Source organism: Pezoporus wallicus, unplaced genomic scaffold (assembly GCF_028554395.1).
Source record: "Pezoporus wallicus isolate ANWC-B61680 ecotype Strahan unplaced genomic scaffold, APGP_CSIRO_Pwel_v1 contig_11133, whole genome shotgun sequence".
Classification (NCBI taxonomy): domain Eukaryota; kingdom Metazoa; phylum Chordata; class Aves; order Psittaciformes; family Psittacidae; genus Pezoporus; species Pezoporus wallicus.
Genome location: NW_026636583.1, coordinates 1,818,779 through 1,835,046, shown reverse-complemented (window position 1 = coordinate 1,835,046; position 16,268 = coordinate 1,818,779). Strand labels below are relative to the sequence as shown.

Genomic DNA, 16,268 nt, shown 5'->3' with positions numbered 1-16,268 from the left:
ACCATTGAGGATGTGCCAAATGTCTCCTGAAAATGCCAGAAAATGTCCTCAGGAGCCTCCTCCTAATTCCTATTTGCTGCTTGTGTGAATGAGACATGGCTTTGCCTGGATGAATGAGACACTTTTTGCTTGGTGATGCCCTTAGGGCAGGAGCATTGTTCACACAGGGCCCAACCTGCTACAGCAGAGCTGAGCTGTCTGAGCCTTGGGATTCCCCTGCTAGGGGCTGTACCTGCAGGCCATGGCACCCTATAGCTCCAGCCAGCAGCTCATGGGGGTTCCTGGGTTCAGGAAAGGGCAGTCTGGGTTTTCAGCCACCAAAAGCTCCATTTTGAGGTGTGTGGTGCTGCCAACAGATGTAGGGGAACTCTCCTCCCTCTCCCAGCCTCACTCCCCATCCTGTTCTCCTGTTCTGAGTCATGCTGTGATTGCAACCTGCTGCAGGTTCTGGTATGAGAATCCTGGAGTCTTCACGCCAGCGCAGCTGACTCAGATCAGACAGACATCCCTTGCTCGTGTCATCTGTGACAACAGCGACCACATCCAACAGCTCCAGAGGGATGTCTTCCGGGTGGCATCGTACCTGCAGGGCATGGTCAGCTGTGAAGAGATTCCTGCGGTGGACCTCCGCTTGTGGCAGGACTGTTGTGAGGGTGAGGAAGGAGGCTGCTCTAGCACTGAGTGATGTGGGGATGGCCCTGGGTGGCATTTGTCACCTGCCATTGGGAGCTGGTTTCATGCTACACCATGAGAGCTGTGTGTCAGGAAATGGATGAAAAGAGCACAATAGACTAGAAGAGAGCACAATAGACTAGAAGAGAGCACAATAGAATAAAAGAGTCCAGAACAGACTAGAAAAGAGCACAATAGAAAGGTCCAGAACAGACTAGGAGGATCTAGAACAGACTAGACGGGAGCACAGTATAATAGGCTAGAATATTTCAGTTGGAAGGAACCTATTGTAATAATCCAGTCCAGCTGCCTGACCAGTTCAGGGCTGACCAAAAGTTAAAGCAAATGAAGGGCTTTGTCCAAGTGCCTCTTACATGCAGAAAGGGCATCGACCAGGAAGCCTGTTAGCTTCATTGAATCTGGTTGAAGGTCCACCTAGCTCATGCCTAAGGGAGAGACTGAAACAGGACACAGGCATGGTGATCTCCACTTTGTATTGCTTTCCAGGTTCACTTGGAGTGCGTAAAACCCTTCTGTTAATGCATAGTTTCTGCCGTGGTCCCTTTGTGTTGTCTGTCTGGGTACAGGCATGCAGTTGAGACATGGGAATCCATGCATGATGCATGCTCTGTTACACGCCTTTGTTGTCTCCTCGCCTCTGGCATGAAAGATGTGTCAAGGGTGGATGGTGAAGGAGGGCAGCTCTGCCTTGGGCTGCCTGCAATCCGTAGTGCTCTGCTTTAAACACAAGTGCTTACTGCAGGTTTTCCCTTCCTTCCCAAGACTGCCAGACACGGGGGCAATTCAGGGCTCTTTCTCAGCGCTTCCGAAGCAAGAGGTCTCCTGGCTTCAGCTACCCAGAGGAGAACCCTGCCAAGCAGAAGCCTGCCTTGCCCAGGTACAGTGTCACCGCTCCTCTTACCTCCATTTTATGAAGCATAAGAATAGCTTTAATAACTCAGTCCCTTTGGACCTTTGAAATCATCATTCTGCAGAGGTCGGGGATCAGGGGTGCTGCAGTCGATAGATGCTGAGCTCAAAGTCCTCCTACACTTAGTGCAGAGCCCAACTCTGCTGTTGAAATACCTGGGCTGAGTGGCTGTTTGGTTGGCGTCCCTTGGCAGTTGGGCCCTTCAATTGCTGCTTACTTGGAGAAGGCAGCATGATTCTGTCCTCCAGGAAGCTGATGTTAGCATAATCCCTTTCACTTTTTATCCCTGACCCCAGAAATGAAGCATCTTCTCCAGGCCCTTCCTCCAGAGGGAATCTCGAGTCCCTTGTGGCTGAACTGGAGAAGACAGTCGCCTCCCTACGGAAACAGGTAAAACTTTGATCCCCAATATCTGTCTTCAATGGAGTCACCCCAGGAGGAGGGTTTATCTTTATGCTATGGGCAGCCTCTGTGACTTCTATGTCCTCCAAAGAGCAGCCATGAAATCAAAGGGAACTGATGGCAAGTAGAGAAGAGGTAGAGTAGGGAGAGAAGAGATGAAGCTGAGCTCTACAAGCTCTACACCCATAGAGTAAAATGTTTAAGCCTTAGAGAGCCATAGAGAGGCAAGTTTAAGCCTCAATGAGGGTAGCTTGAGCCAGTGCTTTCTCCTTGTGTATGGGGCAGGTTAAAGATTATCTATGCAATATGGAAAACTCCTCTTAGAGCTGCTTCTTCCTCATTCCCATCAGGTGAACGCACTGGAGAGCCAGCTGAGGTGGCACCATGGGAACACCAGCACACATGGATGGGGGAAGAAGACTGGAGATAAATGGAGAAGAAGATGACCATGTTGCCTGTTTGTATGAGGTCAGTGTGTTTGTTGTGGGCTGGGGTCAATGTGGTGCCGCTGAGAGTGCAGTGGGGCACCTCCGTAACCTTCACATGAGGAAGAGACTGTTGCAGGAGGGAATGGAGCAACCTGGTGATGAATGGGACAAGATGTAATAGGCTCAAATGCATCAGGTTAGGCACTCATTTTTACCAGTAATGATTAGTGACTCACTGGAATGGGCTGTCTGGGGACGTGGTGGCGTTATCCATTCCTGGAAGTCTTTCAAGAACTGGTTTGGCAAAGATGGGGAAAGACATAAGTATAGGATGGACCAGGTGGACTGGGCGAGGTCTCTCAGGCCTGTTCTCCTGGGACTCTGGGTTGGTTTCCTCTAACAACACTTAATATCCCAAACCCCAAATCCAGCAGCCTCCAAAGGACCTTTGTGGGGAGGGAGATATCAGGGAGCTCAGTGATGGAGTTGATGGACTGGTTCCTCCTCAGGGTAATAAGGACATCTGGGGAGATGGAGCAATCCATCATTTGCTTACATGCTGGCAGATTTCCCCCTCAACATCTGAGTCATTGTGCACCACTCTTGTGAAGGCACCACTTGTTGGCTCAGCTTGAGCCAAGGGAGCAAGGCTGTTTAAAGTCACTGTCAGCACCCTGCCAGCCTTGGGGCTCCTGCTGCTGCTCAGCAGTGCCATGGCACTACCAGATCTCTGGCCCTCGGTGTTTAGGGGCACACAGAGCACAGACTGAGCTCCCTTAGCCCGCTTCCCATGGAGATGCAGCCTTGAAAGAGAGGATGAACAACTCGCTGGCACCTGCCAGTCTGGAGGAGGTGTGTGATGGATTTCATGTGTTGAAATGATTACTCCAGGGATGGGAACAGAGGAGAAGTGTTGTTCTGCCAGGCAGTCTGTCCTAGAGGGAGCATCCTCTGAAAGTTAGATTACAGGATAGGGCAAGCAAAGGCTGGTGTGTGCTGATAATCTCAACAGAAGGCAGGATGGGAAGCCTGTGGGCTGGCCACAGTGATTTCCAGTCTAATTTGGTCTGTTGTTGGTCCTTATAGATTTTCCAGTCAAATAGCAATTCCCCTTCAGAAACGCAACATAAATTGCAGTGTAACACATGAGTTGGCTTTTTCTTGCCATCATCTCAGGTCCATGAAGAGCACTCTAGGGTTTACAGGGTCTCTGAAAAGCATCTCTGTGGGTTTAAAGGGCTGTGGTTATGGTTGCTTTCATGCTGTGGTCACACACGCCCCAGACCTGCCAGGCACTGTACAAAGAGCTCACTCTGACTCTTGCTGCCTCCCATAGAGATTATCTGCTTGGTTGTGCCATTTCAGGTGCCCTGTGACCTGCACTCCTGCTCTCCACCACCCGGTCCAACACACTCCTACAGGGCTCAGAAACAGCAGCGTGAGACCCCACGATGCTCTGCCTCCTCTCACACCTCCTGTACCACTGCCTGTCCCAGGACAGCCATACTCCTGCCTGTATTGAACCCTCTGCACTGACTGCCTAGAAGCCCCTCACTCCTTGGACCTTGTACTCCAACTGCCCTTTGGATGAGCTCTGCCCTATTCGGGGGTGATTTGATGCCACTTCCTTCTACAGTTCCCAGGAAATGGAGAACAACCGGAGCTGCTTTAGCGCTGTTCTGCTCTCCTCATCCCACGCAATGCTGTCGTCATCCACCGCTCCTTGCCTGAAGTGTCCCACGGGCACCCAACTGAAACAATTCATTAAGAAGCAAAACCTTTCTCTGTGGTGCCAGGAAGCGTCTGGAGAAGCCTAGAGAAAACAAATAGAATTAAATGAAGATGAAAGCCAAAGCAAACCCGCAGCCATCTCCTCAAGCCAATGGAAAGAGCAAGAGGAACCTCAGGGCCGTGGCAAGCACCGCTTGGGCAGTCCCTGTCAGCAGCAGTGAGGTGAACCCAAGGTCTGGGAAGTCTCCTGGGTGTTTGAGTGCTCCAGGATGGGATGGAAGAACCAGCAGACCACGGACACCCACTATAAGCCATGGCACATCACCAGCCACTGGGTGATGAGTGACACATCCTCGGTTATATGACCCTGCAAGTGACCTGCCATTAAATGCCCAAAAGCATTCTCCTGGGCATGAGCCACATTCTCCAACTTTCTGCCCCATTCGGGATTTATGTTGTATTTATGGGGTGTCCCCCCCCCCCCCCCCCCAAAAAAAAAAAGTCTCTTTGCTGGAAGATGTATTTTGAGTGTAAATGTAACAGGACCTGGAGCAGAACCTCCAATAATTCCATGTAATGGGCACTCTCCTTAGTGGAGGAGAGCTGCTGGTTTCTGTCAGTGCAGGGGAACACGATGTGCAGTGCGTGACACACAGATGAATGCAAAGTGCTGTTTGTGTTTAGCACTCCCAGGAGCTCTGCAACTAAGCCAGGACTATGTCACCAGCTCCTCTGAACAGGTCCTCTGGTTCTCTGTTGCTCTTTGAAGGTGCTTTTTAGTGGTGCTAGAACTAAAGTCCCTGTGTAACCACCAGAGCCCCACATCTGTGGGCAGGGTGGGTTTAACACATCCTTATAAGCTGGTTACAGGGGCTAAAGGGAAAATACTTGATCCATGAGATATCTGTGCCACCCTTATCCTTCTCACTTTTGCATCCTCCTACCTACCTTCCCACACTGCAAGGACCAGAAACTGTTATGAACATGCTTTTTCTTTTCTTCTGTTTTATTTTTAGGTGTTTTATAGTACCAAAGGGCTACAAAGCAGCAGGGATGCTCCTGGAACTGAATAGGAAATAAAAAGGAATAGAAAATAAAGAAGGTTGTGATTTATCAGCTATTTCCTGGTGTGGGGCTCTCAGCTCTGTGTGTTCTATGCAAGACATAGGCTTGCAGTGATGAGCGTGTGTTCTGCATGTCTGGGAAGTTCAGCTCAGAGGCAGTATTTAGTCCTCAGGGATGTTTGTCATTTTGAAGTACTCTTTCATTTAGGTGCAAATCAAGACCTGAAGCTTTGCGTGTTCTAAATCAGCTGCACTTGTCTATCGCTTGTGCCACTAGAGAACCTGGCAAAGGTCAGTAAAGGTAAATCAGGCTCCAATCTCCTCCTGCAAACCAGAAGTTTACCAAGTCCTCATTCAAAGCAGTAAGGCGTAAATGTTCGGTGCTTGATCTGATCAGATAATCTCTAAACGCAAACCAAGCAGCCCTGCTTGGTTTGCCTCCTGATGGAGCATGACGTGAAGAGCAGACCTGTTGGAAGCGCTGCACAAGGACAGCAGTTGGGATGTCCCTTCCCCATCTATGAAGATGGGCTGAGAAAGCTGGGGCTGTTCAGCTTGGAGAAGGGAAGGCTGCATGGAGACCTCAGAGCAGCTTCCAGTATCTGAAGGGGGCCTATACGGTTCAAACTGAAACAGGGGAAGTTTAGACTGGATCTAAGGAGGAAATTCTTTCCTGTGAGGGTGGTGAGGCACTGGAATGGGTTGCCCAGGGAGGTTGTGAATGCTCCATCCCTGGCAGTGTTCAAGGCCAGGTTGGACAGAGCCTTGGGTGAGATGGTTTAGTGTGAGGGGTTGGAAGGGGTTGGAACTGGATGATCTTAAGGTCCTTTCCAACCCTAACTATTCTATGATCCTATGTGTTGTAAAACCCTTCTGTGCTCCATCCTCTGTTCCCCTCCCCATGCTGAAGTAGGAAAAACACCCAGAGAAATTGCAGGATGTTCCCCCCCAGGTGGGGGAAGACCTGGGTGGAATTATCCTATGGATAATCCAGGTGTGATTTGGTAAGTAAGGAGGTGTTTCATTGAAGATTCCCTTTCTCCCTAGCTCCCATCTGTGCAGCAATGTGTGGGGCATGTCCATGGAGCGCTGTGTGCTCCTGCCCTCTGCCTGAAAGAGCTGATCCCAAACTCCCTATTGAAATCCAGCTTTTGCAGGTTGTTTGGGCATCGTGGGGCACATCGAGCTGCTGACCCAGGGATGGGTCCAGGTTTGCTCTTCAATCTGCAGCTTAGATCTTTACCATTGATTTTCCATTACCTTCCTTTTTAAGCAGCCTCGTTGAAAACCCAACTGCACACCCAAAATGAGGCACCCAGACCAGTTATAACCAGAGGAGGATGGAAACAACGGGCTCAAGGCCAGGAGCGGGGTTGCCAGGCACAGAACTCCCTCTAATTAGATAGAACAGTTAAATGACAAAACCCAGGTGGGGCTGGGGGGGCTGGAGCTGGGATTGCTCACCAGAGCAGCATCTTCAGGTGACTTAAAGTGCATGTGTGAGGTGGAAATCTCCATCCTTTGATTGATCAAAGGGCCTCCTAATGCTGAGAGGGGCACATCTTTGCTGGAGGCTGAGCAAGCGCCAGATGCTGTTGGATCTGGGAAGTGGGTTCTTGCAAGGGTAACGCTGCAGGGTAAGTGTTCAAGCAGGGTAACATTGCAGACCAAAAAGGAAAAGGATTCTGTTACAAGCCCCACACGATCCACCCAACAACGATCCAAACCACCTCTTTTCTAAGGTTATTCCCTCACTTCCGTTTGAACTCTCGCACACTTGGGGATGCAGTTATTTTCCTATGGAAAATAAAACCAACCCAAACCCTCCCACACAAGTGAGATCAAGACTATTAACTTGTCACAAGAGCTGCTTGAAGAGCAGAGAGCTGTGTTTACCAGCACTGCGGTAACAAGCAGGAGAGCTTCACAGCAGTGATTAAAGAGCAAGCAAAAGCCTTCTTGCTCCCTCTTGGAGAGCAGCGAGTGCGGCTCCAGCTGTGCCCGGCTCCCAGATGTGCCCGTGGGTCTGAGCGTGGGCCTCCTGCCTGCAGACTCGTCCCACGGCCAGACTCGTCCCACCAGAACAACCAGTTTCACTTTCAGGAATAGGAAGTTCTTTGGGAAGTGCCGGCAAGCGCCCAGACACGCGCCAGGGACGGCGGCAATGAGCTGCCCGGCCGGCAGCATGAGCCCGGGATCGCCCCTTCCAACGGCCTCGGGAAGCTCGGTGGCGTAGACCACCGCATCCACTGCCTCCTCCAGGGATGGAGCAGTTTGTCCGGAAGCGTTTGACCTTCCTGACGTCCTTCTGGAACAAGCTCCGTCCCCGCTCCGTGTCGGAGAGCTGCTCGCTGGGGTATCTCGGTTCTGATTCCGTTTCACTGCACTCGGAGGCAAATTCCATTCCCTTCATCCCCAAGTCCTCTCTTTTCATCGCTTTATACGCTTTCACAGCCCGGAGTGAGGAGGAACTGAGTGTAAGCGCAGGGGACAAACTGCGTGTCCTCAGAGAAGAAGGAGAGTATGTGTTTGCCCGGCGGCTGCTGGGGGAGCCGGCCATGGGCTACGTCCCCGCTGCCTACGTGGCCAATCTCAGCCAGGGCACCTCTGCTCATCGACCGTAAGTATCCGATGCTCTGGAACTGCACGGGGATGGAGGCTGGACCATGGTAGCGTGTTCCTGCCCAGGGAATGTTGTGCTCACCCTCTGTGACAGGAGGAGCATGAGCTCCTTGTCCCTGGCTCTTGCCATCAGTGGTGGTGGGGCTGAGTGGGAATCTGCTCCTGCAGCTCATAGCAGTGGGGTGGAGGCATTCAGCACAACAAGCAAGGGTTGGGGGTGCACCAAGGGGCAGAGATGCTGATACTCATCCCTGGGTGTATCACCCTACCATAGGATGGGGTAGCTCTGTGCTGGGATGCAGTGTGATGCTGTGTACGGGTGCAGCTGCAGTGCTGAATACATGGGCCCCTGCTTGCCGTGACTCCCTTTTGCGGTGCGTTAAAGGAGGAGAAGCCCTGCCAGCTCTCAAGGGCCTAGGAGTGCAGGGAGAAGCAGTTTGGGTTGGGACCTGCTGGGAAGCTCTGTAGGACCGAGCCATGGTGGTGCTGCTGCCCGGCTCCAGCTTATCCAGGGCCGGGGGTTCCCCTGTTGGTGCCTCCCATGGGACACGGAGCTCGGGTTGACGTGTCAGCCCGCCCTCCGCTGGGGAAAGCCCAGGTTCGTGGTTGCATAAGGCAGCCTGGTCCTGACACGCTAGAGAAAGCGCCCCAAGATACGGCTGCTCCCTGTGCTCCAGGCCCTGAGTCATGCAAGGGATGGGATGGGGCGGGTGTAATCACCCTGCAGAGCCATCCCGGTGCTCGCCCTGTGCTTCCCGGGAGCAGGGGTGAAGGAAAGGAATAGGAGGAGCCTGGAAAAGGGCCCTGATGTGCAGGGGCAGTAACTGCAGCCAGTGGGATGGGAGAGACCCTCCCTCCCTCCCCTCCCTGCATGTGCTTTGGGAAAAGGCAGATCCGGTCCGGTTTGGACTACGCTGGGATCGCAATAGCGAGGATCATGGAGTTAGCTCGCTGCTTTCATCCCATTGCACAGAGCAATTGGGCAGGCTATGGCTGAGTGTGTGTGCCTATGCGTGCACACATACGTGTGCATAACCCAGCCCCATCCCGAGGACAGGTCAAGGGCAATGCCGTGGTGCAGGGCAGCAAACGTTCGGCTCCGCAGCCGGAGGGACCCGGGAGCACACAGACTGCGCGGAGCCGCAGGTCGGAGCTGGGTGCTAATTTGTTCGGCTGCTCTAACCCCGTCACCGTGTAATTTCCTGCTCGGCTTCTCAGACGCTGGTGATCCCAGGGAGTGATGAAACCTCCAGCTGCTCGTGTCCTGGCTGGGCTTAGGCTGGATGAAGGGACAGGCCAAGGGGAATGGCTTGAACCTGCCAGAGGGGAGACTGAGATGAGCTCTGAGGCAGAAGCTCTTCCCTGTGAGGGTGCTGAGGCGCTGGCACAGGGTGCCCAGAGAAGCTGTGGCTGCCCCATCCCTGGCAGTGCTCAAGGCCAGGTTGGACACAGGGGCTTGGAGCAAGCTGCCCTAGTGGAAGGGGTCCCTGCCTGTGGCAGGGGTTGGGGCTGGAGGAGCTTTAAGGTCCCTTCCAACCCAAACCAGGCTGGGAATTCTGTAAAGCAGCCTCTTCCCAGTGTTCCTATGAATCCTGCTGAGTCAGGACCCATCCTGCCTTTTCATGCTGGAGATTCAGTGACAAATCTCAGAGCTGATGAGGCACAGGAGAGGGTCTTGGCTGGGTCCTCTCTCCTGGCTTGGTGCTGCTGAGGTCCCCACCAGCACTGCCACATCTGGAGCAGCAAAGGGCAGCTCCCAGTGATGTTTTCATTGCTCCTGGGCTCTGAGAGCTGGTTGTGTCCAGGAGCTGCAGGTCAAGAAGGACACAGCATAGCTGTTGCTCTTGTGGCACGACACAAGTGGGTGCAACCCCACTGGAGCATCCTCTATGCAGCAGTTGGTGGTCGGTGTTTCCATTACGGGCAGGCTGTCAGCCCAGGTTTTGGGATGTCAGCACTGGTTTTGGGGTGCAGCTGAGACCTGGCCAGCTCCATACAGTGGTGAGCAGACCCAGCTGGAGGAAATCAATTGCAGGTAACAAGCTGCAATAAAATGCCACAAGGACCTACTAAACCCATTCCAACCAAGCAGGCATGAGCAAATGGTGGTAGGGAGCTGCTCCCTCCCATCCCTGGTTCAGAAGATGCTGGAGCCCTTAATGTGGATGCAGCCCTGCCCATGCACTATCTCTTTGCCCCACACTAAGCCCTCTACTCTTGCCCTTAGCTGGTACTTCAGCAAGATCAGCCGAAACGAAGCGGAGCAGCTCCTCCTTTCACCTCCCAACCAGCACGGCTCCTTCCTCGTCCGGGACAGCGAGAGCAGCAAGGGCGAATACTCTCTCTCAGGTAATTTTATGACAATTATCCAGAGCGAATTAGCACAAGAAAAAAGGAAGCAGCTGTTCCTTAGGGCAGCTCCTGGCTTGGTCAGCGCGGGGTGAAAAACACGGAAATATGCTCAAAGCACTTTACAGCATCTTGTTAAAGCGACCTGACAGCTTGTTAAAAGCGTGGGGAAAGCTAAGGGATGCAGGTATGGGTTGCTGAATTACTGCGGCCGAGGAAAGTCCATTGCTCCCGTCCAGGGCAGGAAAGCCATAAACAAATCACAGCGGCTTAGCGATGGTTTCGTGGCACCAACTCCCAGGATTTCATTCCAGCGGCTTTTGTCAGCTGAGAGTTGTCTGAAAATATGCTGTGACTGCAGAATGCCAGGGCTGGGCTGCTCCCACACACACATCTGAACTCAGGGGGCTCAGACCAGGCAGCGCTGTTGCAGTCTGGTTTGATCCATGTCCGTGTTCACAGAGAACCCCACATCCATGCATCAGTCCCCAGGGCGGTGGAGGTCCACCCCAACCAGCAATACAGGGTCTGTCTACTAGGGATTAGCTCCATTAGTAAAGCATCATCTCTCACAGCATCTTTCTCATAGCAGCCTTCCAGTATCTGAAGGGGGCCTATAGGATGCTGGGGAGGGACTCATCATTAGGGACTGTAGTGACAGGACAAGGGGTAACGGGTTCAAACTGAAACAGGGGAAGTTTAGATTGGATCTAAGGAGGAAATTCTTTCCTGTGAGGGTGCTGAGGCACTGAAATGGGTTGCCCAGGGAGGTTGTGAATGCTCCATCCCTGGCAGTGTTCAAGGCCAGGTTGGACAGAGCCTTGGGTGAGATGGTTTAGTGTGAGGTGTCCCTGCCCATGGGAGGGGGCTTGGAACTGGATGATCTTAAGGTCCTTTCCAACCCGAACTATTCTATGATTCTTTGGGACAAACAAGCCCTGCTCGCCTATGGACAGGAGTCTCCTGAGCCAGGAGTTGGGAGCAAACGGGATGGTGTGGAGTGGGATGTAACACACCAAGGGTAAGTTGTGTTGCTTTAGAGTGAATTAATAGAGTAGGTGCCTGGAAAGGAGAGGGGTGAGGGTCAGCAGGGAGCTGGGAATGGACTGGAGATGGCACGAGGTGATTTTCCCCTTCCTGGGCTTCCCCGCAGTGCGCAACCACACGAAGGTCAGCCACTTCCGAATCTGCAAGAGCCCGGGGGGCAGCCTTTACATCCAGAAGGGACATCCCTTCCCGGACATGGAGGAGCTCCTCGCCTTCTACACGGAGCACTGGAAGGTCATCCAGAGCCCCTTGCTGCAGCCCTGCAGCCCCGCGGTGCGTACGACAACAAGGGCCCCAGGATGGAAATAGGGGAGCTCAGGGAAAAATAGATATAATCAGCCTATCCGTTTGGGATTTGAGCTTTATGAAGCCACATTTAAACTATACCCTTAGTATAGCTGCCAGCTTCACCTTTTGTTAGCCATGTTAAATCCGGGCATGGCATTTATATGTGTTTCTGACCAGCCAAAAGGCAACGCCTTCTCCATCTCAAAGACTAGAAACCACGTCGTTACAAATCCCTTTAATACTGAATCTGGACATACCCACACTTCCAATTCTTTTTCCTAGACTATAATAAGACCACATTGCTTTTATATAGCTTTCATGTCAATTAGCATGGCACTCATAAGTCCGATGAGAGTATTAATCCCAAATTGCTGACTCGTTTCCTGATTAGAACTCCATCCACCGATTATTACTCTGAAATAACAGTTAAACATGTGAATAATGCAAGAGGGAAATGGAAAGGTGTAAGATAAAAGAAATGCTTAATGAGCTGGAGTCTAAATCAGCCATAACGTGCAGTAATATTCATTTACTCATTATTATTTATTGGTGGAAATGGAGAAAAGCCATATTTGAGGTCTAATGAGGGGTGAATTATGACTTGAATTGCTGATGTTTCATTAGGCTCTGAAGATCTCCCCCCTTGCAGACTTTGGCTGAGAGCAGAGCTAATGCAGAGGGTGCCCCACATCCTTTGTGCCCCCAATGAACATTTAAGAGAGGGAAAAGCAGTCCCAGTGCAGTGCAGGTGGTGGAGCACCGTGTCCTGCTCGCCCCTCAATGCCACCATGGGCACCAGAAGCTGGTGAGGCTCCAGCAGCAGGTCCTAGTGCTGGCTGGTCCGAGCACCCGATGTCCATGTTTGCAGACCCCCCCCGAGAGGGATGGCTGGGAGCGCCCACGCTGGGAGTTCACCCTGCGGAGGAAGCTGGGAGAGGGATACTTCGGAGAGGTGTGGGAAGGGCTGTGGAGGAACACGGTGCCGGTGGCCATCAAGATCATTAAAGGTAGGTGGAGGAGGAGATGTCAACAGCGACCAAACGGGGCTCTTGTTCACTGACCCATTGGTCACTCCTTTTGTTTCCCAGTCTTCTTGGTCCCCATGTCTTGTCTTACCAAGTGAACTGTGGTAGGACCTGGCACGTAGCCACTGGACCCACCTAAGCTTGGGCTACACCTTGGACACCAGCTTGGATGGAGCTTTGAGCAAGCTGCTCTAGTGGAAGGTGTCCCTGTCCGTGGCAGGGAGTTGGAGCTGGATGAGCTTTAAGGTCCCTTCCAACCCAAATCAGTCTGGGGTTCTATGACTCTGTTTATAAAATGGCTTAATCCAGTGGGTCTGTGATAAGTCATGTCAAGTCAAATGGTTTGTGCCAAGTCAAGTCCTGATGGGACAGTGATCCTGAAAATGGGATCCTGATGGGAAAACATCTCTTAGGTGTCGGATCTGAGACACAGGATGTGCAGACATCAACTTTGGAAGCAGTGGTGGGCTATAAGGAGGAAAAAGGTCCTCATACCTCCTAGTCGGACATGGTGAGCTCCTATCATCCACCTGAGAAAGCAGCTCACAACAGTGATATTGGCTTTCTCCCGCAGCTGACATGAAGGCAGAAGACTTCACTAAGGAGATCCAGAACCTGAAGCGCCTGCGGCATGAGAAGCTGATCCAGCTGCACGCTGTGTGCTCGCTGGATGAGCCCGTGTACATCATCACTGAGCTCATGCGGAAAGGCAACCTCCACACCTACCTCAACAGTGAGTACCCACACCATGGGGAGCAGGGTCTTGGGGCAGTGCTGCTGTGTGGGTGCTTTCCATGTCCCACATTAACCCTACAAACCCAAGGGTGAGCCTAAGAGTAAGCCTTGTTTCAGTCCTGTGTGGTAATGCAGAGCAATCCATGGGTGCTTGGTGGAGATGGTCTTGGGTGACTTTAACACCCAAAGACCCAGTCTGGTGTGATCCTTTTGGTGGCTGTGTGGGGTGGGTCTGTATCAGGAACCAACCCTTGGGAACCAAGCAGGTTGATAAGGACCTTCGTCCCTCCTTCTCCATCCACCCATGGCCTGCCAGCTCTCACCAGTGCACAGAGACCCCTCTGCTGTGCTTGGGCAACTCTTGCCTTTGTTATGACTGAAAAGGCCAAACCTGAGCTGGCATCCTGGTGGTGTTCATTATGCAGAGCTAGTACCAGGCCATGGTCCACTCAGGCATCAGTTTATTTTGCTTGGCCTTTCTTTTCCTGACCCAGTAATCAGTCTTGAAGGGAAACAAGACAAACCGCTTCCCACCAAGACCTGTTTTTCGACTGGTACCCTCCTCCTTCACACTGACCTTGTTTTTGGTTGGGGCTCCAGCAGCATCTGGTGCTGGAAGAGCTGGAGCTCACAGGTAGGACAAGTTGAGTGGCTTGGCTGGAGATTTGCATGGCAGAAGGTCACCTTTAGCTGTGAACAAGCAATGGACATCTGCATCGTCATTGCAGCACAGGGTGCTCTTCAGAGCTCACATCAGTCCCACTCCTTAGGAGCGCATGGCTGTGTTGAACTTCCCATGCTGGACCACCATGATGTTTAGGCACAACCTCCAGGTCGAGGTTTTACATGTTCCCCTGGGATGGTGACATGGGAGCAGGTCTCCTTCCAAACCAGGACACCCAAAATAGATGTTGCTTCATTGCTACCAGTGCTTGGTTCATCTCTGTTAACAGGTCCTGAAGGGAAGTCCCTGGGCACCTCCCACCTGCTCAACATCGCCTGCCAAGTGGCGGATGGGATGAGGTACCTGGAGGAGAAGCACATTGTCCACCGGGATCTGGCAGCCAGAAACATCCTGGTGGGAGAGGAGCTCACCTGCAAGATTGCTGATTTTGGACTTGCCCGGCTCCTCAAGGTCAGTCAGTGGGATGCTGTGCTCCCTCCTGTCACCAACAGGCCACCAAGCTGACCCATCCATGGGACATCCCGTTCCGCCACCATCCCCTGACCCAGTTCAAAGCCGCAAAAGCAGAGGCTGTGTTCATTACACCATCCCTCGTGACCCGTCTCTGGTTGCTTTTCAGGATGACATTTATTCCACCAGCAGCAGCACTAAGATCCCGGTGAAATGGACAGCCCCGGAGGCAGCCAACTACCGCACCTACTCCCTCAAATCCGATGTCTGGTCCTATGGGATTCTGCTCTATGAAGTCTTCACGTATGGACAGATTCCGTATGAAGGTAGGGTTCCAGTGCCACTCCATCCACATGCTGGGCAGCTTGCCCATGGTCCCTGAAAGCCAACATGTCATGAGCTGCTCTATTGTCCTTTCCACAAGGGATGTGGAAGCAGCTCCTAGACCATAAGCAACTTCTTGTCCTCTTTGGGGATGGCTAAGATGGATTTTCAGTGCTTGCAGGAAGGAGGCATGGGCTGGATGATCTCCCATAGCCTCTCCTCTATCAGCCTCGTGGCAGAGACCACGTCACAGCAGCACAAGCTGACACCTTGGCCCACTGTAGTTGTACCTTCAGAGCATCCTTTGGGGACCTCCGATTCAGAGGCATCTTCTCCTTTTCCTTGCAGGGATGACAAACCAAGAAACGGTGCGGCAAATCACCAGGGGCTACCGCCTGCCCCGGCCCAGCTCCTGCCCTCCCGAGATCTACAGCATCATGCTGGAATGCTGGAGCGGCAACACGGAGGAGCGGCCCACCTTCCTGGCCCTGCGGGAGAAGCTGGGCTTCATCTACAGACGGCTGCTCAGCTCCCTCTCCTGAGGGACCCTTTCCCACCATCCTTCCTGCACAAAGCTCCTCCAGGCCAGCTCTTGCCAAGAAGCTCCTTCCTTCTGGTTTGCCCTCAAACAGGGCTCCAAGGAAAGCATGTTCCACCCCCAGAACCGTGGTCTCTCTCGGTCAGGATGCAGGGAGGTGGCCAAGGCGAAAGGCAACGAGAGGTGGAGAACCCATTGCTAGTGCTTGGCTGTGTAGCAGCCTGGAAAAGCCCCGTGGTAGTGAAGGCATCACCCAGAGTTTACATGGTCATTCAGGCAGTAGGGTGGGAGGTCCCTGCTGCTCCCCGTGCCAACGTGAAGGTTTGCAGTTTGTGTTCAGTTGTGGCTCTGCTTCACGTAGTGTGTTTGGTGTGTTCATCAATAAATGTGTGTGCATCACCCGCTCTGCCCTCACCGTGCTGCTCCTCTCCCTGCCCGCAAAGCAGTGGTTTGCCACCAGTCCCACTTCTGCGAGCACAGGTAGAACCACCCTTGTGTCTCTTTGGCTCATTCTGGAGTGCATTAAACCTCTGTGTGTGTCTGAACAAGGGACAGGCCAAGGGGAATGGCTTTAACCTGCCCGAAGGGAGATGGAGATGAGCTCTTAGGCAGAAGCTCTTCCCTGTGAGGGTGCTGAGGTGCTGGCACAGGGTGCCCAGAGAAGCTGTGGCTGCCCCATCCCTGGCAGTGCTCAGGGCCAGGTTGGACACAGGGGCTTGGAGCAAGCTGCTCCAGTGGAAGGGGTCCCTGCCCATGGCAGGGGTTGGAGCTGGAGGAGCTTTAAGGGCCCTTCCAACCCCTGTGATTCTATGAACCGTTGCTTCACCATGCTTTGCTCTTTACCACTCTTACAGTACAAAGCCAAGTGATGCTCGAGTGGCAGGGAACACGATGTGCTGGGGGTGAAAGGCAGCCTGGCACAGCTTGGATGCTGATTTCCTACTAACAAGCCTATTTGGCCTGAAGACCAAAGCCAT

At 52.8% G+C, this 16,268-nt stretch overlaps 2 protein-coding genes across 4 annotated transcripts in view; both read left to right on the top strand.

Annotated features, from left to right (window-relative positions):
* LOC130594773 (peroxidasin homolog) overlaps window positions 1–4,611 on the top strand; it is a 41,423-nt gene extending 36,812 nt beyond the window's left edge. The window contains exons 15-19 of one of the 3 annotated variants that reach the window (XM_057400905.1): window positions 445–653; window positions 1,456–1,570; window positions 1,900–1,993; window positions 2,356–2,473; window positions 4,070–4,611. In XM_057400905.1, coding sequence (XP_057256888.1) covers window positions 445–653; window positions 1,456–1,570; window positions 1,900–1,993; window positions 2,356–2,451 — 514 coding nt within the window. In that variant the 3' untranslated portion in view covers window positions 2,452–2,473; window positions 4,070–4,611. Of the gene's footprint in view, window positions 1–444; window positions 654–1,435; window positions 1,571–1,899; window positions 1,994–2,355; window positions 2,476–3,798; window positions 4,002–4,069 lie in introns of those variants that run through there. The other 2 variants (XM_057400908.1, XM_057400906.1) reach the window with 2 other exon arrangements.
* A 2,476-nt stretch (window positions 4,612–7,087) lies between these two features.
* Window positions 7,088–15,640, top strand: LOC130594777 (tyrosine-protein kinase Srms-like). Its single transcript, XM_057400935.1, has 8 exons — window positions 7,088–7,848; window positions 10,078–10,199; window positions 11,353–11,519; window positions 12,403–12,541; window positions 13,134–13,292; window positions 14,248–14,429; window positions 14,599–14,755; window positions 15,102–15,640. The coding sequence occupies exons 1-8, from the start codon at window positions 7,493–7,495 to the stop codon at window positions 15,293–15,295; spliced, it is 1,476 nt and encodes a 491-aa protein (XP_057256918.1). The 5' UTR covers window positions 7,088–7,492; the 3' UTR covers window positions 15,296–15,640.
* Window positions 15,641–16,268: the final 628 nt, after the last annotated feature.